The sequence below is a fragment of the Lissotriton helveticus genome, chromosome 12 (genome assembly GCF_964261635.1).
Source record: "Lissotriton helveticus chromosome 12, aLisHel1.1, whole genome shotgun sequence".
NCBI classification, from domain to species: Eukaryota; Metazoa; Chordata; class Amphibia; order Caudata; family Salamandridae; genus Lissotriton; species Lissotriton helveticus.
This window is the reverse complement of record NC_136073.1, coordinates 803,114,055-803,139,321: the sequence shown is the minus strand read 5'-3', so window position 1 is coordinate 803,139,321 and position 25,267 is coordinate 803,114,055. Positions and strand designations below refer to the sequence as shown.

The 25,267-nt window shown below is 42.2% G+C and overlaps 1 protein-coding gene across 1 annotated transcript in view; it reads right to left on the bottom strand.

Moving 5' to 3' along the window:
• The window catches only part of PRUNE1 (prune exopolyphosphatase 1), a 78,035-nt gene extending 64,864 nt beyond the window's left edge, over positions 1-13,171 (bottom strand). The window contains exon 1 of the mRNA XM_078669505.1: positions 13,051-13,171. Coding sequence (XP_078525631.1) covers positions 13,051-13,089 — 39 coding nt within the window. The 5' untranslated portion in view covers positions 13,090-13,171. The remainder of the gene's footprint in view (positions 1-13,050) is intronic.
• Positions 13,172-25,267: the final 12,096 nt, after the last annotated feature.

Sequence of the window (25,267 nt, the reverse complement as noted above, 5' to 3'; positions counted from 1 at the left end):
ATCCTTGGACCGGTTTCTGGCTATCAGCCGTCTTCAGTCAGGATAGCTTGACTCCAGTGGCTTAGTGAGCACGAAACCCACGTCTGGGCATACCCTTCCCACATAGATGAACAGTAAAACACACGAGATGATGGACGGAATGTTGCACAATGGCAAAACATTCACCCCCAGTCACAGATCTGGGTTTAATCCATCGTTATTTTGCTCACCAAACAACAGTCTCCGGCTGAAAAAGCACTCATGAAACCAAAGACAGTGGAAAACAAGATAAGGACATGTTTTGCAGCCCTTAGCTAAGCACATTCGGAAAGCCAAATAAGTCCAGGCAATAGGAAAAAGTAGTGAGCCAAAACTAACATATGGCCGATAGTGAAGTGATCACTGTAACAGGGCCAGTATCCAGGGCTTGGCCAAAACAGCAAAAGGAGGGACAAATGTAAACTATTCACCAACAAAAACAAAGTAATTTCGAAAGGCACATGAAGGAACAAATGAAAACGGATAGGCTGCTGAAAGCCCATACAGTAGATACAGTATGTCTCGAAAAACAGTGCATGCACTGCCTGGGCGAGACCTAAAAAGGGTAGGACTAAAGGCAGTGCTTTTTACAAGAATCTGACAGGAGAGCTACAACCTGATACAACAATTGCCTGCTTTCTTCAGTGGTCAGCAACAAACACTGGGTAGGGCAGAACCTTCCTGGCAACATGAAGGGGCCATCTCCTGAGAAGTAACTTTGCTGCACGTATGTTCTTCTCACCCTGATTGGCTAGCTGCACAGAACACATGAGCTTCTAGCCAAGTTGGAAAAGAAGCTGTGTCTATTTGGTCACTTCCAATGGGATCCTATATTGTTCACAATCTGTAAGTCCTGCACAGATGACACCAGAAGTGCTTGAGCCCTAGCTGCCCTCATACTAGTCTGTTGCTTTACCAGAAGGCACGCCTTCTAAGTAACTGTGGCGTGACAGCCATTGGTCTGCCTGGAATTGAGATCCATATAAAAGTTACATCAGAGATGCCCATAAAATAAACACATGGATAGCCACTTGCAGGCAGATGAAAGATAGCCCCTTAGTAGCCCAATTATATTAGTACCTCTAATTGAAGAACGTTGCTGCACTTTCTGCTCCCCGGTGCTTTCTTACACTCCAATTCCTATCAGAATTCTTCAGGCTAATCCTTTAAGGCATTCACACCAGTGGCCACCCACTAGCCATAGGGAAGACCTGGAGCAATGCACACCTATGGGAGTACACTTGTCTACCATCCGCTTCTAACCTCTTCCATAATGGTGAGGTTCCAGCAGCCTTTGTGTCAGATCGGACCCTGCAATTGGCATATGTAGTGGAGAAATGAGGCCCGGGATGCATGCATGCAGTTAATACCCCAGAGCTTCCTCCACTAACCTTTTAACATGTTTTGAAGGGTGCCTGTGCCACATCTCCCAATTCCAGATCTCTCCAAGCCTGGAATTTTTGGGTCCACAAGTTCCGGGCACCATAATTCCAAGACTGGCAACACCAGGCCTCACATCGCTCCTCCAGGGAGCAGCAAACTTCAATCCATGTAGCATGGGAAGCCAACAAAGTTCCCCTCTCACAGACAAAAGCCAGCTCTGCACCCCTGTCCCTTCAACCCCACCGGTTGCATGCTGAAAGTTTCCAGCTGCTTAGAGCAAGCATCAGGTGAAACTGCCTGGAATAGGACCCAGTATTACCACATCCATCGGTTTATTACGCATTCTGATGGAAAAAACGTATAATCACTTGAATTTCCTGAGGAGGCTACCGTCTGGAATCATAGATTTCAGCTCACTGACCAAATTTTGCAATTCTCCTAATGCCCCAGTGTTTAATATCAGCCTGCTAACAAGAATTAGAGCATTTATACTGCAGTTACAGAGTTAGTAAAACAGAAACAAAGAATACCCTAATGGCACATCAAAGACATACAACTGGAAAATCTGTGGATTTCATAATATGCTAGTATAGCAAAGCATCAGGACGAATATCAGACACATTTAGTCACTGATTTTGTGAATACTGCACCCTCCCGTGAGACTACCACTAAAAGCGTTACATTGAAATGTTGAAAAGACATTTTATTTTGATGAAGCTGAATTTCCCTGGGTGGTAAAGAAGCTAGTGGGCATTAAAACAACGTATATGAGTATTTACCTAGGGTTCAACAGATCACCTTGGGCCATGGGAACTCAAAACACTCTAGTCAATGTTAATATCAAAAGAGGAGCTTAGGAGTCTCCGGTTTTGGCAATCAGATTAGTCATTGACAGAGGCACGCAACCCTACACAATCAACATATCTCAAAGGTTTAGGACTCAACACATTTTCTGTCAAGTTGATCTATTACACAGACAATTGGATCTTCTTGTTGTCACATTATTGAGGCGAATGGCCCAATACTGAAACGCTTCAATTTACACCGAATCCATCTTTAGAATAAAATTCGAGAGGATCCTGAAACAAACAATTACAGATATTAGGAATTTAAATACAAATATATTTCTGTATACTAGGAAGAATAAGAAAATATTCTATACATTCTAATCCTATTAAGATTTGGGGGTGGGGGGAGGGGGGGAAGAAGGGCTCCAAAGAGACCAATTTGGTGCGCTGGGTGGAATAGCATGCTGGTGGGGGAGAGAAGCACACAGTCGACAAAACAACATGAGGCTCTGGGATGAGCAGAGAACCACGCTAGGAAGACAGCTGGAAAATACACACTCTCCTGGAGTGCTTTATGAAAAATATAAGAATTCAGAAAATCACACACTTGTGTACAATTAAAAGGAGCCGACCAGCGGGGTGGTAAACAGGCTCCGCCCCAGGGGAGGGACATAGACATGCTGGATGGAATACAACAAATGAAGCCAGCGAATTGAAAGCAAGCAAATGTGAGTAACAACATTCTAAGCCAATGATGTGCAAAGGGAGGAATGTCTTCTTTAGGAAGCTTTCAGAATGTCCCTACCATATCTTTGCAGCTAGACAGCTGCACTGTCTGGTAGTCTTCCACCAATGAATGAAAGGTCTCTGAAAAGTGACCGAGCAGCAGTAGAGTTAAGAAAACTAGGACACAGCCGTAGACTAGGAATAAAGGCCAGACCAAAAAAAAGAGGGCGGAGGAGTGTGAAACCTTTATTATTATACATTATGCTTGTATGCCTGGGGAGACTTGTAGAGCCAGGAGCTATTTTCTGCATCAAAGACTAGCCCCTGCAGACTGGCTGACTCAGACACCCTCATACAGTGACCCTGGATTTCAGCAAAGCCAGCCCTGTATAAACAGCTGCCTTTTTAAGCCCGTCTCGCTCAGTGCCCTCGAAAAAGTCATGGGCACCTGACCGTGTGGGCAGACACATGGAGTCCATGCTATACGTCAAAAGACATTTAAAGTCTCTTCGAAAGTCAGCTGGAATATATTCACTGCACGGACTGCCCTTTCTGAAACCATTGATTTGTGTTGTTGACTGGACTACGGCTAGGGTGTTGGCCAAAAATACAACTCGCTCTAACTTTTTTCACAAAGTACCTCTTTGCCAGTGGGGGCAGGGCGACAAAGAGGCTTAAGCATAACGGTTTATCAAATTTCCAAAACATTCACTGACTGGGAGAAAGCAGATTCAGATGAATCATCCTAGTATATATATATTTTACAAATAGCTTTTCTGGAAACTCCCATTTCGGCCTCCGTGAGTCATTTTTATAATTATAGAAACATTCTGGTGACCGAGGCCAAATCTCTGCAAAACCATGTAATTTAGAGCACAAGACCCAGCGTTATATTTTTGGCTGAGTTTTGATTTGTTATTTTGTATGGTTTTGTCCAGAACAGATTAGCTTTTAAACACACTCCTTGAAGAAAACTACGAAATTCTGACACATGTTGCTTGTTTTACATTTGACATTGAGCATTTCTAACACAAACACTGGGGACTTAACTTGCTCCTATTCACATAGGAGAAAAAAACAACTGAAACAATCTCTGAAGTCACATGATTTACGAGAATAAATGTATTTTGCACATTTCTAATTGCAATTAGGACGGTAGCAGGTAAAGCGCGGAGGGTTGATAATACATCTGGAAGTCTGGACAGAGAATCTACTGTGGGCAGATATGACTCCAAGATACCAAGGAGACATCTAAAGGCCAGGAAGGGCAACTTAGACATAAGTAACTGGAGCATAGAGCCACTTGTACAGACTCAGAGTTACACACTTACTTAATCAAACATTAGAAGAGTTCCCCAAGGACAACTCCCAGCGGACGCTGGCAATCGCAAAGTCCACTGGTTAGTAGAGTAGTCCAGTAAGGTGTTTATATGGAAGAGCACAACTCCAGAATAAGGATTTGTGGGGTTACAAAGGAACTCTAACAGAGCTGACAGAAGAGTGTTATAACTGCCCTAGACTACCCCTGGTCTGAGAGTTCTCACTAACATCAGCTTCATGTTAAACCCTCAGACCCTTGGCCTGCCCTTCAAATATTGTACTTTGGCAAATGAAACCGACATTGCATGTATCTGGGAGTGAGGTAAGTACCTATTGTCGATCCAGCAGCAACAACATTTAACTTGAGATAGATTCTTCTGATCCAGGCTTTAACCAGCTGCAGCTTAACACCGGTACATAACAACTAATTCAAGTACCCGTAATGCCATCAGAACATATCCACCGTAGAATCTTTGTGAGGGGCAGGGGATTCCTGTGTGTGGCCCCATACCAAGAAAGGGGCCAAAATAATACAGACGTTAGCTAAAAAGTCTCTGCAACTCGGTTTATGAATGCAATAACAGTTCAAGATACACGTACATATATATATATATATATATATATATATATATATATATATATATATATATATATACACACATACATAAACACACACATACACACACATACATACACACATACATATTTACACATATTTACACACATACATATATATACATATTTACACACATACATATATACATATTTACACACATACATACATATTTACACACATACATATATGTACATATTTACACACACATATATACACATTTACACACATATATACATATTTACACACATACATATATGTACATATTTACACACACATATATACACATTTACACACATACATATATACACATTTACACACATACATATATACACATTTACACACATATATATATATATATATATATATATATATACACATACATATATACATATATATACACACATACATATATACACACATACACACACACACATACAGACACAGACATACACAGACACATGCATACACAGACACATGCATACACAGACACATGCCCACACACAAATACATATATATATATATATATATATACACACACATTAATATATTTACACATACAAGAAGCTGGGGTAGCTGCTATGGTTGATATTTCTATTCTTATATTTTAAGTCACCACTTTACGTTTTTCAACACTGTGTTTTGCTTATATAGTGTACTTTGTTGAATGCCTGAAGCCATTGATGTGCACTATAAATATTAAACTAAGTTAAAAAAACAATATCACTTGCACAGAACACACCAAAGTGTGTCACTTAATACTGGTGTTTATCAATACACAAGTTAATGGTACTCATTTTCTTAACCTCGGAAAGATGAAAGAGTGTATCAGCTGAGATTAGAAGTTATGACGTGGGCTGCACACCATCACCTCTGTAGCAGGAGCTTATCTAGATGAACAAGAACTCATGTGAACCGTGATAGGATCAAACTCCAAATATTTTGCAGAGAAATTCCAGCAAAGCAGCCATCTCTTATTATGTTCGTAATTGTGCTTTTAAATGTTATGCTCTTTTAATAAGCATGTTTTGAATCTCACTGCTTTAGATAGGTGGCCTGCGGCGGTTGCCTCGCCATAGCTAATCACGACAGAAGCTCTGTGTGAGAAAAATTGGGTCATTTTTACACCTCAGGGGGTTTCCCTGTGCTCCATCGTTCCAGCCCAGACGTAATGGCGGCATAACTGGCTACAAATATCTTGCGAAGATGTCATGGCTAATTTAGGCATTAAGTGAGTCATTCGAGAAGACAAAAGGAAACCAATGCATTAAAAAACTTGAAATAGGGCTCCAGATATGGGTAAAGGTTAGATTTCACCCTTTAAATCATTCTGGCAAAAGCACAGAAAAATTGGAAGTAATCAGAGTTCTAATTTAAAAAAAATATAGATAGCATCAAAAAAGATAGAAATGTTCTCAAAAGAAAAAAGATAGTAAAGATTCAGACATCTATTTTATTCCTTTTTTAAAATAAACGAACAGCGACCCAATTAACAAAACAATACTTTGCTGAAACCACATGCTGTGGTCAAGTGATCACACCAAGCAGTTTTTGTGACATGATACAAAAACACGAGTCGGAAACGCTAACCGTTAATGTCACTAGAGCCCCAAAATAGCATTATTTGACCAAAATACAAATTACCACAATATGCCTTTTCTATTACATGCAGCAAAATATTTATACTTTGTAACCGACAGATTAGCTGACATTTTTAATTCATATTAGTTTATCAATTGTCATGGTAGCGAAAAATAATGTACGATTTAACCTTAATATTGATATCCCAGAATAAAAGGGTCTGAAGCAGTGCTGACAATCGATTATTGCTATTTCTAGGTAGCACTATCAATGTATCCCCTGACCTATTTTGCAACTGAGACCATTGTTTTGACACTTTTTTTATTTTTCAGTTTTTATTTAAATTGGAAATTGTAGTTTTATTTTCAAACACGTTTTATTGTGCTTTTCTAGCCCATTCTGTCATCTTGTTGAACATACTCGTATAAGTTAGAATATTCGTTTTAAATGGCGATTGTTGTTAAGCATCACTTTACAGGTCATGGTGAGGTTGAGCACTTAAAAAAAATAGAAACTGAAATGAATATTTAGATATAGGTAGCCAGTATTTAGAAAACCAAAATATAATGTAATGGACCTTTGAATGCATGCATAGGGTATCTGAAGTCCCATTTAGGCGAAAATAAATTCCAAAGTAAGAACAAACACTCCTGTTTAGAAATGTTTCTGGATGGCACTGATAGAAGTCACAGCTGCCTACAGTGAGGAGGATTTAAATTGGGGTCGAGTAAGATTTACAATGATGAACTAATCCCCTGCAAAGACTGAAAAGTGCCAACTGGGAAAATAAAACTGAGGCTAAGCAGCTGAAAATCCGTCAAGTTTCCATACGATTGGCAATAAGAAGAGGACGCTTGTGAGCTCAGATGATGCTTTTAAAAAGGGCATTAACAAAGTTCTAGTACCTTAATGGCATAAGCAGTGCAAGATATGTACACAACATTTATTGGAAAACACTTTTTCTGGTAAAAGGTGCTGGACCACAGCTCCAGCAGGTTTGTTATAAACATTGGGGGTAAGACAGCTTCAGCCACAAAGCTTAGTCTCTCGCTGTTGCCACTATCTAGTACCCTCTTTTCCTATTCATCTTTTCTTCTTGTGGTCCCTCTTGAACTCTAGCTTGTTCCCAGAGGACTATAAGTGGACCCAATGATGTTGTAAAGTGGATATAAATAAAGACCACAAAACACCATAGCAGAACTTTACTGGTCTGTATCATCTGAAACAACATACGACAAACAAAGGCAGGAGTGGATGTTGTAATATCATGTTAATGTTCATAAAGGAGATAGATGGCTCAATCAAGACCAAGAGCCACTTCAGTGGCAGTTCCCTGACCTCAATGACAACTGAATTACCAGTGATGTTTCACGGTCTACAGATTGCAAGATGTTACAAATGGCAAAACGCTATCAGATGGCCAAAAAACCGTAAGAGGCACCTTCAAAAAGGTTTCTCAGACAACTTAGGTCTTCATCTGGAATGCGTTTAGTGGTGGGACCAACATTCTCACTTTTAGACCTCCAGAAATGGGAGCCTGTGGAAGGAGAAATGCTAGTACTTGCAAGTGGCAATCAGTACAGGACACATGATCTGTACTAGCAGTGGGGAGGGAAGTGGGTTGCAAAAAGCAGAGTTTAGTAATTTGGTGACTATAACCAGACGGTAGTGGGATCAACGAAAAGGCACCAAATCTTATTGGGAATATCTACATACAAAGTGACCTTAAGAAAAAGTCGCCAAGACCAAACATACCTCCTACTTGCCACATGTTGCAGCAACTAAACACTCATTTAAATCTACTGATTTACCCTAACTATTCTATGGTGGTCGTCAGCCTTTGAAATACTGTTCATCTGAGATCCAGGACTTTTCCAGTTTCAGAATTTACACACATCAAGTTCACCTGCTATTCGTTGCCACGGTGGGGCCAGTTATGGACAGTGACTGTGTACGGAGCCCTCTCCAGGAATCCCCAACACTACCAAATGTGGGTGAGCCATAAGTAAGCTTCTGCCACATGCCTCATTTGGGGTAATAATCTACCAATGTTTTGATGAGACTTGAAACTGGTGGTAGGTGTACTACCCATGCCTCAGACCCGCAACATATCCATTCAACCAGAAGAATATCCTGGCGATTTGGTGGTAGCATCCCCAGCATGGCTTGTAAGCCACAGCATCTTGGCCGAGCAAGACCAAGCAGCAAGAAAACACTGAGCACATCAGCCGGAAAGTAAAATTAAAGTTTGTGCAGTACTGTGTGTTCAAGAGAGAAAGGTAAGGGTTTATAGAGCTGTCTGCACTCTTTTTGTTGCAAGCAAGTGCAGTAAAATAAGTGCAATGCATTTACCGAGGGCACTACAGGATGGTTTCATTGAGAAATTCCCACAGTAGAGAATACAAGGTACTGTGTACAATCAATGTCTTCACTGTGGTGTGCACAGTAGGTCTAATTCAGTGGGCGACAGCACTGTGCAATGAGTGTGCTACGTACGGTGGACAAAGAATACCTGGTAGCTTTTGCATATAGAGAATAGTGATTAATGCCTAAAGTAAATGTGGTGCACTATATTTTTAGAGAGTAGCGCATAGAGATGTACGTTTTGTTCAGTATCTATTAGAGTGTCTCAGATACTCTGTATGCATATTCTGTAGAATTTATGCAGAATGTCCCGTGTGGTATGGAGAGCGTGCACTGTGTACAGAGGTGCAGTGTAGCTTGTCTACTTGGCTAAATACATTGCAAATAGAAGGATTAGTTATTGTTTACAGTGAGACTAGTCTGTCGCGTATTTCAGCGCAGTATGCACAAAGGGTACTGCACATCAGGCACTGCAGCCGCAGTGCATACCATGCAGTGCGTATTACGACCTGTGTAGTGCACTTTTTTGGTATGTTCTGCATTTACAGTAAGAATGTACCTTGGGTGGATTTTTAGACATGCACTGTGCGTAAATTTGTGATGGTGTGTAAACTGGGTGAGCTATTTCAACAATATACGATAGGGGTGAACACATCAGGTTGGTAGGTGCAGTGATCGGTAGAATGCACTAATTAAAGAGTCACTTGACAGTGTTTACAGCGGTTGCAATGTTATAGTAGTTTGAGTAGTAGCCGTAGTGAGCAGGGCAGGTGTAGTTCAGTGTGTACACTGCACACAATGCAATGTTTATATGATATACACCAGGCGTGACCTTATCAGTTTGGTGTAAAGCTTACACAGAGCTACTGTGCGCATATCATGTGCATTTTGCAGTGTTTACAGTGGGCGTTCATTTAACGCCAGAAATGGGCACAATATGGATAATGGATACAATGTGGTGTGTGCAATGGATCCAAAGTGTGCAGTGGTCCCAGCATAACATTGGTACAGTGGGGGGAGTTTGTATACTGGTACATTTTTTGTCTTAATTACTCAGTTTCTTAAAACTATTCACAATATAAAATGATCTCAGTGGATTACTGTGTGCACAGGCAAAGTCCTGATTGTGACATAAAAAAATACGAAACATAATACTAATTATTAAAAGTGTGCAACACTACTCTATATAAACCAAATATTTTGTTTTTTATATAAACATTTGGAAACCAGTCAGACGCTTTAAGCCTGACTGGTCTTAGTAGTCAGCTTTCCTTACTAAAGCATATCATATCAAGTTAAAAATAGATGATTGTTCTCTCTTGACCCTAAAAATAGTTGATGATGGCTCTGTCAAACAAACACTACCAAAAGAAGTTAACACCGGCATTACAGGACGGTCATCATAATTAATAATGCATTGCCTCTTTAACTGCGGTAAAGATAATAATTAGGATCTCAGAATGCTGCAAGTATCTTTGTAGAGTTGAAAAGCAAAAGTAGTCACAATACAAAGTTAGTAACAAATGATATAAACGAGTACCAGTGAAATTCAGTTTTGAAAGGACTGGCCATTTCTACAGTCCTTTGTATAAAATGATTGTTTGCAATAATACGTTACGCAAGATGTTACACAGTGCAACTACTCTACTTCACTACAAACCATGATGTACTCACCAAATGTGTCAAAACTATGATCGAATGACGGGCAAGACTCCCTTCCTTGTCTGACTGCGTTATTCAGTGTTAAGTTGTCGAGTAGAGACATTAATACAGCAGGTGGCTCAATTGCGTTTATAGGCTACTGTAAACATCAAGGAGCACTGTTACACCGATTATCGCATAAAAACAAAGGTCTCATTTTTGTGCTAACGTCAATATCAGTGGTCTTCAACCTTTTCTTCAGTAAGAGCTACTTATGTTCAATGAAAATCATCAGGAGCTCCTAAAATTATATAACAGCCAACAATGAGCAAAGTTAGCACCAGTGATCACCTTGGCACATCAGGCTGGACTTGCAAGTTTGGAATGCCTTTACATGGGTAATACCCAACAGACATAGCTGCAATACCCTTGGCAACAAGTCAATAATAACGCAAACAGAAGGAGATAATGGACGGAGCGCTGAAACTTTTCAGACACTCAGTCACAGATCTGGGCTGAATCCATCATCGTTATTTATTTCACTTCGTCACCTAAGTTCAGACCCAGCTTTATGCAAATCAGTCTTGGTCAATAATATCAGTCACACGTCTCCCCAACTCTTTACACACAGTTTCATCTCAAATACACACTTTTCATTTTTGATATACACATATTAATTTAGACAAGCAAAAGCTTTTAATTTAGTAGACTAGGCTGCATACAGAAGAGCTACTTGCAGGAGGTAGCTGGAGAGCTACCATTAGCTGCTCATTAGAGAATCCTGATCTATATGGTTTACCAGGGCCACTGAAATTATGAGATTCTGAAGTCGCTGCTTTTTTCACATAATTATGGATTTGCCACACTTGCAATATAATCCATCATGTGCTGCATAATCTGCAGATTTTAACAAAAATAATTGTTTCTAGCTCAAAAGGATCAAATGTTACTAAAATCAGTGCAACGTGTTTGCTGGCAGTGGAACACCCTTCGCAAAGGTTAACTGGTCATCTTTCAGTTGCTTATTTCTGTATTTGGGAGTTAAACTGGTACTAATGAGGTGAAACATTTGCTAAAACAGTATTACCATGTATTAAAATTATAGAATTATGAAATAATACTATGCAAAAATGTGCCGCATTATTTGCCTTTTCTTTCCGCATAACTTAGTCAACCCTGTCGCACAATACGGTGCTACCCTGCTGCATAATTTCAGCGGCCACAACAATAATCCTTACTCAAAAAATGGTATTGATACACAGGTTTGCAGAATTGTTGAGAAAGGCTCGCTTTCCAAAGCTGACTTTTTAAACATTTCCTCAACTGAAATAAGCAGACAACTGAAATAAGCAGTAGTCTGCTGTGAACTTTGTGTACAGAGGTGCAATGAGTACAGTGGGCATAGGGTGTTGAGTGTAGTGTTTAAAGTTGTCCCAAGAAAGTGTGCATAGCGTTGGCAGTGTGCACTATAGTTAAAGTGTATATGTGGAGTCTACAAGTACATTGTAAACAGTGAGAAAGTGTGCAGGATGTCGACAGCTGGGACTGCAAACTGTTTTTAGTGTATGGCTGGGTAACAGTGTGAGGAGTACAGTATGTACAATGGATACAGCATGTGTAGTGGGTGCACTGCAGTGTTCTATATCTACAGTGTGTGTACTGGACACAGTGATCACCTTGTGCAGTGGGTGGTTACAAAGTATACAATGTGTGCAAAATGTACAGTCAGTGTAAAGAGGGTGGAGGATGCACTGTGGGTGAAATGTACAGTGACGCAGCCCATATAAAGACGCAGTGTATACAGTGCTTGCTTGTACTACATGTTGATTGAGCGTGTAGCGTACATTTGTAGCTGGTGGGTACACATTGCTGTGAGTACAATAAGGACCTTTCAGAAAGTTTCCAGAGTGCCATGCACACAATTCCCCATGAAAATTGTACATAGCATTGTACCTGCAGGCTCCAGCGTGACATAATTCAGTTACTGTGATGTGGTGACAATGAGAATACAAGTAAACAGTTTGAGAGGTGTTTTCGGTACAGTAAATGTCGGGCGCAAAGTAATCTGTGCAGTCTAAGTTGATATACAGAGCGTGTATCTTTAGATGTTACCATATTTTAAAGCAAGAGTATTGCCAAGTAGGCATGGGGCGTCAGCACTGATCACGAAAACAAGTTTAAAAGAAGAGTTGTCAAACTTCATTCCTTAAGAAACATGCTAGCAGACTGACTAGTCATTTAAAAATAGAGATCACACGACATTAAAAAATGTGAACTAATTAGACCAGCAAATACCACCACCTCCAGTTTCTAAGTACTGCCATAGCATTTCATGCAGTGGTACAACTCTTCAGAGCAAGAAAATACAACAAAGTTAATCTGAATGAGTGTAGAGGATCCACAGGCCTTCGTATACAGTGTCAACTAGTGTAGTTTCCGTACAGTAGGCGCACTGCTGGGCAGAATATTCAAGTGGTTTGATTGTGTTCAGTGCAGTCAGTAGTGTCGTACAGAGAGTGCCCTGTGTTTCAATATACATAGCAGCAGACAGGGCAGCGTCTGCAGATGTTGCCGTGACTGTGCACTTTGCATTCTTCCCTCCCCCGGGCTCCTTACCCTTAGGGCGGCCCTGCAGCCCTGCAGGAAACGCTCCATGCTCAGCCTCCGACAGCGCCCGCTCTGCCAAGCACACAGCACCCAGCACAGTGCACCCAGGAACGAATGGCATCGTAAGAGAAGACGGACAACCGAGGCATGACACTGTCCAGTGACGGCCATGGAAATAGACGAAGGACATGACAGCTGAGGACGCCTGGGTAACACTAAGTATGAAATACTGCTAACAAAGGAGGCCAAGGCGACGTAATAATACGGCGGCCATTTTGGAGTGGTATTACCGATTTAAAGTATCAACAAGTGACGGTGACCACCTGATCAACAGACTCTGTTCCCTATGTACATGTGGCACTGTTTATCTATTTCATACCGACCAATGACGCCTCCCCCCCTCCCATGACCGAATCCTTCCCCTTTGCGTCGTACGTTTTAGAAATATTAGACGCCCCTTTTTCCGGATGATCGCCTCATCTATTGACAACGTACGAAATCGACGTCACAGAGAGAACCGATGTATTTATGTGTTTATTTATTTAATGCAGTTTTATACAGCGCGGACTTTACCCAGATGTGTCAGAGCGCTTTACAATAAAACCAAGTAAGTTACATAAGGAGATTTACACACTAGCAAGTTACAAATACAATCAGGATAATAAAAGAAAAATAGAATAAGAGGTGGCAAAATTAGGTTAATACAGATATAGAATGCATATTTAAAACGTTCCGATTATGAAAGCACATGTGATTAAAACGGTGCAAATTGGATGCCGACTAAATAACCAGTTATTCGGGCTATATGTCTGCAATCCTATTTCCCAATGAGTATGGTGCTAGTTTTAACTCATCCAGGGTTGCCACCTGTTTTAGAAAAAACGTACCAACCATTTGTTAACGTTTTGCTCTTCTGGACCGGTCAAGGCTTGATAGTAGGAACATAATTTCTGCAAACATCCAATCCTAAATCAATTAACAATACTCAGCACTCTGCATGTGTTTGTAAAAACAATGCCTAAGGTCATAAAGGCTGCACATGTATGGAAATGTTCCATATTGCACAATCTTCCTTGAACTTTCCCACTCCTACCAAAATAGATTGGCTACAATACAATTGTTTTAAATGAAGATCTAATAAAGGATTGGAACCGTACCAGGCCATGGAACATCCTTCATTATATTAAGTGGGAAAGAACAAGGAAGTTTGTGTAACTTGGAACTTTTCCATACATGTGCAGACTTTATGACCTTAGACATTGTGATTAAAAACACACACGCAGAGTGCTGAGTATTGCATTCATGCCAATTGACCTGATTCTGGGAGCAGACTCTCGATTTTTAAAGCCAAAAATGGCTTTATTATGGCTGTCTCCACTTGAAAGAGAAGTCAAGGGGGGAATTACCTTATCCAGATTATGTTTTTTAAAGTCTCCCACTTTCCTCTTATAAAATGTTGGTATGTGTGGTATAGTTATTCGATTTATTTTGATAGAGGGTTTGTGGTGACTTTTCCCTCAAACTCATGCACCTGTATACATCTTTCTAGAATTTAGTAACATATTATACAATTATTGGTGACAGTGGTAGGTGCGGTTTCTGTATTGTTTGCTAACGACATCTTGGGGAGATTCTGAAAACTTACTATTGGCTTTGTGGTTTGTAACTAAGGCTCCCGGTTTTATGGTATTTCTATTTGTATTTATCCAAGTTTATTTTGTTCGCGGGAAAATGGAGGTAATGTTGGTGGTGTCTTTCCAGATTTGTTTAAACAGACACACCACTCTATGCCAATGTACTCTGCATCACTACATTCTGCGCCACTCTATTCTGCATCACTCTATGCCACTGCACTCTACACCACTGCACTTCTGAGCGCTCCACTCTACATTACTTGACTCTACTCTACGCCACTGCACTTTATGATAGTGCACGCTACTGTACTGTACTCTGCACTACTCTACACCACTGCACTCTACTCTGGACCACAGTAGTTTATGCCACTATTCTCTACACCACTCTACTATGCACCACTGCACTCTAGGCCACACTAGTCTACTGTACACAGCTCTAATCTGCCCTACTGCATTCTACAATGCTGCAACACTCCACTCTCCGACACTCTATGCCACCTTATCCCACTGTGTGCTACTGCACGCCACTGTCCTCTATGGCACAAACTTTTAGCCATACTGAACAGCAGCCGTGCTAGTGTACAACATGGCTAAAACACTTTGGTAAAGCCAATAGCTCTTACATAGGCGCAACCTATTGGCTTTGCCAATGCTTCTTTGCCTTAGCCACCTATCATTAGTGGTGTTCTTAAATGCCTGAAAACTTGTTCGAATTCTTTCATAACACAGCAATTAGACGTCTTTTTACTCTAATAATTATTCTGAACTATTATGGCAGCTCTCACACACTTTTTAAACTGATTTCTTTATGTACCTTCTGTATTAGATTTATTGTATTGTAATTGCATTTATATAGAACTTACTCTCCCTGATGAGGTGTCAAAGTGCTTTTTTGGCGATTAGCACGCTACTCCGGAACCCATAATCAATTACTGGTGAATTAGTATAGTGAATTATGAAAGTAATTTAAGAGGTGGAAATTTTAGTCAGTTATTTGGATTGAGAAAGATAGTGGAGGGATAGAAGAGGGGAAAAGTTTGCATTTAAATAGTTCTTGCTACCCCATATGAGGTGTTAAAGTGCTTTTTTGGCGAGTAGCATGCTACTCCGGAACCCATAAAGGATTAGTGATGAATTAGTATAGTGAATTATGAAAGTAATTTCAGTGATGGAGGATATGTCAGTCAGTTATTTGGATTGAAAAGGATAGTGGAGGGATAGAAGAGGCAAAAAGGTTTGCATTTAAATAGCGCTTGCTGCCCCTGATGAGGTGGTGAAACACTTTTTCGGCAAGTAGCATGCTACTCCAGAACTCATAGAGGATTAGTGGTGAATTAGTATAGCGAAATATGAAAGTAATTTGAGCAGTGAATATGTTAGACTGTTATTTAGATTGAGAAATATAGTGGAGGTATGGAAAAGGGAAAAGGTCTGCATTTATATAGTGCCTCTTACCCCTGATGAGGTGTTGAAGTGCAATTTTGGTGAGTAGCATTGTACTCTGGAACCCATAAAGGATTAGTGGTGAATTTGCATAGGGAAATATGCAATTAATTTCAGTGGTGGACATGTTAGTCTGTTATTTGGATTGAATAGGAATAGTGGAGGGATAAAAGAGGGAATGGTCTAGAAATGTGTTTTTGTTTGTTTTGGAGTTTATCGCTGTAGGAGGGGGTTTGGGGTGACTAAAGGGGAGGTGGAGGGGAGTTAGTATAGATAAATATGACATTAATTTGAGTGGCAGATATGTTAGTCTGTTACTTGGATTGTAGAAGGGAAAATATACTGGATTTCACTGCAATTTCTAGCATTTTACCAGCCTGGACTTAAAAATATAGGCAATGCTCGTTAAAGAAAAATGGCAAGGGGGCAGCCCTGCACTGATCTAAGTGACACTTTGGTGCTATTGGACCTTACCTATGGTCAAAGCTGATTGTATTGTCTCAGTCAGAACTGACCATGCATGACAACAGACACAATTCAGGGGGCAGGTTCCCGATTTTTAAAGCCAAAAAATGCTTTATTTGGCTGTCTTCCTACAAAGATTGTCTGTGTTTCAATGTTAGTCAATGTGGAAAATAAATGTCCCAATTCTTTTCACTATCACCCTCTTTCCTGTTTTGCCATGTTGGCATGTATGGCACTTATACTAACAAATATAATGTTATCGTACAAACTATCAACTTAGAGAAGAGGTGACATGTGAGACAGATTACAAATGTAATCTAATGAAAAGCTCATCTGGAGCCTTTCACAGTGAATCTGGATTTTGCTTCGCGTGACCACTTCCTTCCTAGTAATTACGGCCATTGTGTCTAGTCCCAGACTTTTGTGCGCCTATTGCAGTTTGAGTATTGAAGTTGTCTTGTTTGTAATGAACAAATTAGATAACCACACCTGAAAATGATTTGTATGTGAAAGGTTCAGGACTAGAAGTAATGCCTGTAATACTTTGAGGTAATCACCGTAATTTTGTTGTTACACTCATCTGCCGCTACCTGTCACTTAGCTTCATTAGGCACCCTCACAAGGAAATGCAACATTCTAGCCGTTTAATGAGGCATGCTGGAAAAGTGACAACACTACATCCATACATGTCAACAGACCTGATTGAGGCGGGGCACTCTTGATTTTCTAAGCCAAAAATGGCTTTATTTTAGCTGTCTCCTGCCTAAAATCTCCTCTACTGTAATGTAAGTCAATGGGAATTATACATTCCACTCAATTGATTTTAAATCTCTGTCATTTCAGGTACAAAATGTTGGTATGTATACTACATCCCCTCTTTGTTTATCAACGTATGTGTGGTTGTGTTAGTCTATTACAATACCAAGTCATTTATAGGTCTGAGGGTGAGCCATTAGCCATAGGTTGGTTTTTCGGAATGGGAAGAACCAAATTCTAATGGTAAAGATCTTGGAGAATTAGGACTAAAATCGCTTTTAGAATTAAAAAAAATGTGTTTGATATCTCCCATTGCTGTTAAACGACACACCATATTGGACATCATATTGGACAGAATTCAGTATCCCGAAGAATGACAAATTGGAAAGCAGATTCATCTCTCCATGTGTGAGCTGATGGATGTTAGCACTCTCCCTTTCTACTGGGTGAATTTCTCATGGTTCAGAGATCTGTCAGAGTTACGATTAAAGAATCCTTATTATGTCAAAACATTCCAATCCTTTATTATTGCAAATACAGCATTGCTTCATAAAAACTGCTCAACGCTTAGTAGCCAACACGTTTCTTTCTGATTAATTTCTTCAGGGCCATTCAAGTTTAGCTATCTCCGTATCAGCGACGGCTCCTCCGCTAAGGCAGAGGACCGCCGCCTCACAGAAAAATTAAAATGATAATAACAATGTGATCATTTTATTTTTCACTATTGGCTCTGTGAAGGGGCAGGCGGGGTTGTGCTGCCCGCAGAGCCAGGCGAGGAGTGGTAGGCACTCTCTTAAGTGCGCATGGCAGTTTGGTCAGCTGTCTTGGGCTGGCCAAACCATCAAGAGCACTTTGCATGTTCTCCACCAGCTGGATTGCACAGCGTGGGTGGAGAACATGCACAGCCTCCCAGTCCCTCTCTGAGCGCCAAACCACAGCACTCAGACCAATCACAACACTGCTGTAATGCAGCACCGTGATTGGCTAGAGGAGTCTGGGAGCCTGGATCCTTCCTGCTTCGTCGACCGAAGAGGACGGAGGAGAGGCAGCCGCCGGGAAGGTAAGTGGAATTTTCTTTCTTTTCCCTTTTCTTTTTTTTAACTCACCCCCGCCCCACCACTACTATTACCTAGTAGCAGCATCTACGGCTCAGTATATCTTGTGCTCATCTGGCATGTAGTTATTACTTCCTTCCCTCTTTCCTGCATTTCTCCCTGACCACTTCCCACATTCACTTGGGTTTGTGGCTCAAGATCCTGAAACTGCAGCCCCACATTCACTTTCCAGTGTAAATCTTTTATCCAGTATCAGCTGTTTATACCCACTATAAAGTGGGCGAGTATTCCACCCCACAATGGTTTTGTGTCACAGGACCAGTACACAAAACTACTAAAGAGTGGCATACATGCCCATTTTTCAACCGGGTATAAACAGCCGATGCTTCTGGCGCATGGCATATGATTGAATGGTTTCACTAGGATTTTTTGCATACACTTAATAACAGAGGGAACTTAATCCATGCTTTTTTTCGGCAGGAAATACGTCAGAAAATTGTATTTTAAACTCTAGAATATCTTAGTATCAGTCTCTAAGAGCTGACAGTGAGACCATGTATTTATTATAAGGAATAAATTACATCCTTCTGTACTTGATAAGGATATTGCAAGTCACCTCAGAATTACACCACCACATAAAGGACCTGGGTCTTTTGCCTCATTACTCTATTTGGCCATGTTACTTCTCTGTGATTTTTAATATCCATAAAATATATGGCAGTGGGTACTTTAGCCCATATTAATATATTATAATATAACATAATATAATATATTTTAATATAATGTAAAATATTTTAATATAATTTAATGCAATATAATATATTTTATTATAATATAATATATTTTAATGTAATATAATATAACAAAGCAATTTGACTCCTGGACTGGACCTCACACTATTCATTGTCAAAAAAAGTTATCACTTTAGGATGCGCCAACCGGACCTGTGCACAGCAGAGTACTCTAGCTGCCAGCACAAAGTCAGTTGGCTGGGACAAAGGTACTAGTAAATATTCTTGGTGAACTGCTCTCCTCTAGTGGTCATCTTTTATAAATTAGCTAATAATTAGGCTTGGGATTTTTGTACTTTGAGAAAATCCCTTCCCAGTGTGGCTTGTTTGCCTTATGTATTTATTAATGTATTGGTTGTCGAGCAAATGAAGAAATGTTCATCAGTCCAAGGATTATTTTACTCCTCACCATTTTTCTTCAATTTTGCTTCATTATTCTTATTACTACTATATCTGTCACTTAAACTTTGAATGCGCATTGTAAGCTCATTACGTGGTGCAAAAGTACAAACAAGCATTGATGATGTCAATAGGTCTCACCTTAGTGACCTATAAGTTTTGCTAATGTTTTATGTGAATATTGTGCAGCATTGGCAAGAATCAAAATGCTTTCTGCAGATGGTATGTATCACTGGCAAAAAAAGGAAAAAGCCACTCTGACAGCAAAGTACGTCCCTGTACACACATGCGTGATGATGCATGGATGCACACAGTTCACCATGCATGCTTTCACATAGGGAATGACACATGTTCCATTTTATTAAAATTTACTGTTCCAAGATGGTGGAACCACTAGGATCAATAAATAAAAAAGATATAACTTTATGGCACTAAAACACTTTTGTCACTGTAAAGCAAAGGATCTCAGGAGAAAAACGGGGCAGGCACTGTGTAATAAAAGGGAACTCGTTCTTTTGTGAAGCCGACTGCCTATAATTGGTCTAGGTTTTGCAGTACCTATGTGAATGCACTTGCACATTGTGAAACAAGGTTAACACTGACCTCCTCTCAGTCTTCTGGTGAGAGTCGCCGTCTTGGCAAATGTTCGTACCAAGAATCGCCGGAATTCAGCGGGTGTCCCGCCTTGATTATACAACCAACCGGAAACATGGTGGCACCCGGGCACAGTGAGAAAAGTGCCCATATAGAGTGACGTTATGCCCCAGTGGCTAAAGCTCCAGTAATCTAGGACAGCTCATTTAATCTTCGTATAGGTTACTTTTCTTTTAAGACAACGTAGTGTAATTGCGTGCTGTGGTGGCATTGGCCCATATTCATGACATCTAAAACTGCCCTTTAAAAACCTAGATATATAAAGTATGCTTTATGGAAGCAGCTCCGTATTGGAGGTTCTGTGGAAAAATATGAGTGCAATACAGTGTTTGACGTGACCAGCAATAATTGCAGTGGCGATGACTGGGGATTTGCCAAATAATTAAAACTATGCTTTATGTAGGCAGCTCCATGTGGAGGTTCAACAGAAAGACCTGTACGCAATACCATGTTTGACGTGAGCAGGAATCATTGCAGTGACAATGACTGGGGATTTGCCATATAATTAAAACTATGCTTTATGTAGGTAGCTCCATGTGGGGGTTCTACAGAAAGACCTGTGCACAATACTATGTTTGACACAAGCAGAAATCATTGCAGTGATGATGACCAGCTGTAGTGCTGCGCTGGAGCAGGAACAACATTCTGGAGCTTGAAGCGGAGCAAGTGACCGAAAAAAAGAGCTCCAGAAAAACAACACATAAAGACGACAATGAAAAGATGCGAGAAGTTAGGCGCTGCTCCATGGGAGTATACAAATGACAAGGCGGGTCAGTGAGGTAGGATTACTCACTAGTGAGAAAAACTTTTTGAAGGACAATCGAAGTGAGGAATAAAAACACAATAGGCGGGATGTAAGCCCACAAAGTGATTACAGCATGTCTCGAGAGACAGCGCATGCGCTGCCTGGCTCCACCTAAAAAATAGACTAGATGGGGTTTGGGGTGCAATGAAGGTGCAGGTGGGGGAATAATTGGGGTGAAGCGACAGGCGAGGGATCAAAGGTGACATTATCGGTCAGCCCAGCGAGGCTTTTTAATAAACATGCATTTTTCCAATTCACCCTAGTTCCAAAGCTTCTAACCTTTCAATCAACATATTCACATAGGAAGAAAGTTCGAATTACAGATAACAATCTCCAGAAATTGGAGGAGCTTCGCGGGCATCCAAGATGGTCGCGTGAGCACAGAGCTCCCGAGACCCGCGCCGCCCTTCGCAAATATCCTGACTATATCTTGCTTCTGAAGATGGGCTTTTGAAGGCGACCTTTGGCTGACCTTAATATTCTTTTCAAAATTGAAATCGGACGTCGGGAGCCGCTTTTACATCGACTCAAACTTTTACGGCCTGCCCCGGGACGGGGCTGGGCGCTCTGCTGATCTTCAGGCCGAGGAGTAGTTGAACAACAATGGCCAGAGGGGTCTTCCCCCAGGCGGCCTCATTTCAACTTTCAGTTTCACTTTCCTACTCCGGGTTCTGCTTGACTGGCATTCTCTCAGATCTACCCCGGATCCGGCTTGATTTCGCTCTACTGTTGAGTGCCTTCTTCCGTGAGCGTCTGGCCTCCAGCCCTGTTGGCATTTTTGCTAATTTGGCCCACTTTCGTATACTTCTGGCTTCATTGAGATCAGCCATTTTCACCAGGTCTCGAGGGCCCCTCCGGGGCGCTATTTCCAATATGGCCACCAGACCGGACACCGAGAAGCGCAAGACAAAAACGCCTCTCCGAGGGGGACAAACTCAAACCAATGTGATGGATCGCTACACCCATCCTAAGGGATCCCCCTGTGGCACTGGCCGTACTCCTGAAGACCCCATGGTGGATCTTGCTGCGCCTACGGAGGACGTCATGAGCGCCATCACCAGTATGAAGGCCTCCATGGGACAACAGTATGAGGCCCTCGCCTCCAAGATTGATACGGTGGCTGTCGATGTCACGCTGATTAGAGCGGACCTGGCAAAGACCAATGAGAGGGTCAAGGCGTTGGATTTGAAGACCTCCAGCCTGACTACTGATTTCACGGACATACAGTCTAAGATCGGCAACTTGCGTTCTTCACATGACTTGATGGCCCGTTGGCTTGAGGATTCTGAAAATAGGGCCCGGCGCAATAATGTACGCATCATAGGTGTTCCGGAAAATCCCGAGGACGCTGCCACCGACCTCTTGGTGGAAGACCTGGTCCTGAATCACCTCGCCTCCGCCGGACTCAGTAAATTCTTTGCGGTTGAACGGGCCCACCGATCTCCTGGCGGGAAGCTGAAGCCAGGTGCCCCCCCGAGACCCATTATTGCCAAACTCTTCCACTTTCGGGATAGGGACGCTATCCTTCGAGCTTCTCGGGAGAGCGGCCCTGTGAAATTTGAAAACACCACTGTGAACTTCTATCCCGACTTTACTCCACTGGTTCAGCGGCAGAGAATGGGGTTTCGGGGAGTGAAGCGACGGCTGCGCGATTTGGACCTTAAGTATGCTATGTTGTTTCCAGCCAGACTTCGGATCGAATATGAGGAACGAACGTTTTTCTTCGATCGTCCGGACAATGTCAGTGACTGGCTTGATTCCTTGCCGAAAAGAGATAATCGAACTGAGCGCCCCGGTGGCGCCGACGGTGGCTCGCCGGAGCCAGAGTGACATTGTGGTTCCCGACGTCTAAACTTTCCACCTGTTTGTCAGCTGAGTTTGGATAATTGTTCTTTCGTTCTACTTTAGGTTGGCCCGAGGGTGGCGGGGGTGTAGGGGGACTCTTCCTCCTCCTGGGTTCTTTGTGTAGATTAGTTTTTTTGATTGTGCGACAGGCACACTGCAAGTTGGGGTGGCTTTTGAGTCGTACACAGGGGTGCAGGGTGGGGGGTGTTGTAACGGGCTTAAGTTGGGGGGTGGTGGGGGGGTGTTCGTGTGTTTGTTTTTGTTCACAAGGCATCGTATTGTTTTCTCATCTATGTCGATCATTGGGTCCTATGAGGGGTGCGCTCTGTTTCCTTCCCGGGGATGGGGGGTGGTGAGTTGAGACTGCTGTCCTGGAATGTCAATGGTTTGGGTGACAGGATAAAATGAGGGGTTGTGCTGCAGTTCCTTAGACGTCATTCCCCTGATATTGTTCTTCTGCAAGAAACACATTTAATTGGTAACGCATGCCAGGCTATGAATAGACGTGGCTACCGGCTGGTCGCTCACTCTGGATTCACTTCCGGCTCCAGAGGGGTGGGTATTCTAATCCGGTCCTCTCTCCCCCTTGAAATTGATGAGGTAATACTCGATGACAAGGGGCGCTATGCTGCGCTCACTGGTAGATGGGAGGGTAAGACACTTTCCATACTCACAATGTACGTCCCTCTGGACCTGCAGGCATCGACCTTTGCTGACCTGGGGCCGCTCCTACTGGGGCTTCCTGAGGGTCTTCTGATCCTGGGTGGGGACTTTAACTCCGTGGTCTCTGGCACTATGGATCGCTACCCTCCTAGGTATTTAGCTAGGTCTCAACTGTGGCTGGCTGACCTTCTGGAGACCTTTGGCCTTATAGATAGTTGGAGGTTAATGCACCCTACGCAGCTACAATACACCTTTCATTCGGGGGCCCATGGTATTCTCTCCAGGTTAGATTATTTTTTAATGCCAGCAGTGCAATCATCCTCCATCAGAATCAGAGAGATTCGTCATCTTCCCAGGGGTATTTCTGATCACTCCCCCCTGTGGCTTTGTGTTGAGGCTGGAGTGGGTGGAGAGGGTAGAGTGGCTCCCATAAATCCCTGGTATCTTCGCAATCCTAAAACCCGCTCTGAACTGCTGAAATCTATTGACCATTACTTCGATGAAAATGAGGGGTCTGTTTCTTCTTCTATTTCACTGTGGGAGGCCTTCAAGACGGTTATCCGTGGACATTCTTTGTCTTTGATTGCTGCTTCCAAGAAGGCTAACTGTGAGGAACTTGTACGCCTCGAATCCGACATAACTGTGCTTGAGAGTGATCTTGAAGGTGATGTTACTCGTTCTAAACTGCATTCCCTCAGTCTGAAACAAGCTGAATATAGAGCCCTTGTGACTGACGCGGCAAAAGCGATGAATAGAGACCAACAGGGCAGGTTATATGATTTGGGCGACAAGGCTGGTAAACTGATTGCGTGGCTGGAAAAGACAGAGAGAGTGAATCGTGTCGTCCCTGTGATTGAAAGGCCGGATGGGGAGTGTGTCACTGACCCAGCTGGTATTGTTGAGTGCTTTGTTGACCATTTCCGAACTGTGTACGCCTCGGTCAGTGATAGGGATGAGGAGGATTCCCAATTGTTGTTGCTACTGGATGCGCCTTTTACGATAGATGAAGTCGCTGTTGCCATACGTTCCCTTCGTTCTGGCAAGGCAATGGGTCCCAATGGTTTGCTCATTGAACTATATAAGCTGGGACCCGATAAAATGGCGCCCTACTTGAGGAGTATGTTTCTTGAGGCTTTCGATTCTGGTTCCCTCCCCGTTGATCAGCGACTAGCTACCATCGTTGTACTTCACAAGGAGGGTAAGCCGCGCGATCGCTGCTCCTCGTATAGGCCCATTTCATTACTCAATGCCGAACCTAAAATACTGGCCAAATTGCTAGCTAATCGGTTGAGTACGGTGATTAGCGACTTGATCCATCCGGATCAATCCGGCTTTATTCCACACCGGAATACCGCCCTTAATCTTCGGAGACTTCACGGAGTTCTTGCGAGAGCTGCGACTCTAACTGAGCCGGCCATTTTGGCCTCTTTGGACGCCACTATGGCTTTTGATACTATAGAATGGCCTTATCTGTCGGCGGCCCTTTCTAAATTTGGGTTTGGTCCGTCATTCATAGCCTGGGTGAAGCTTCTTTATGAAAAGCCCCTCGCCCAGGTGGTTGTTAACGGGAAGGTCTCCGGTATTTTTACACTTGGGCGAGGCACTCGGCAAGGTTGCCCGCTGTCCCCGTTGCTTTTTGCCCTTGCTTTGGAGCCATTGGCGGAGTGGCTCCGTTGGGAGCCTTCAATGAAAGGCATTAGGTGGACTCCCGACTTT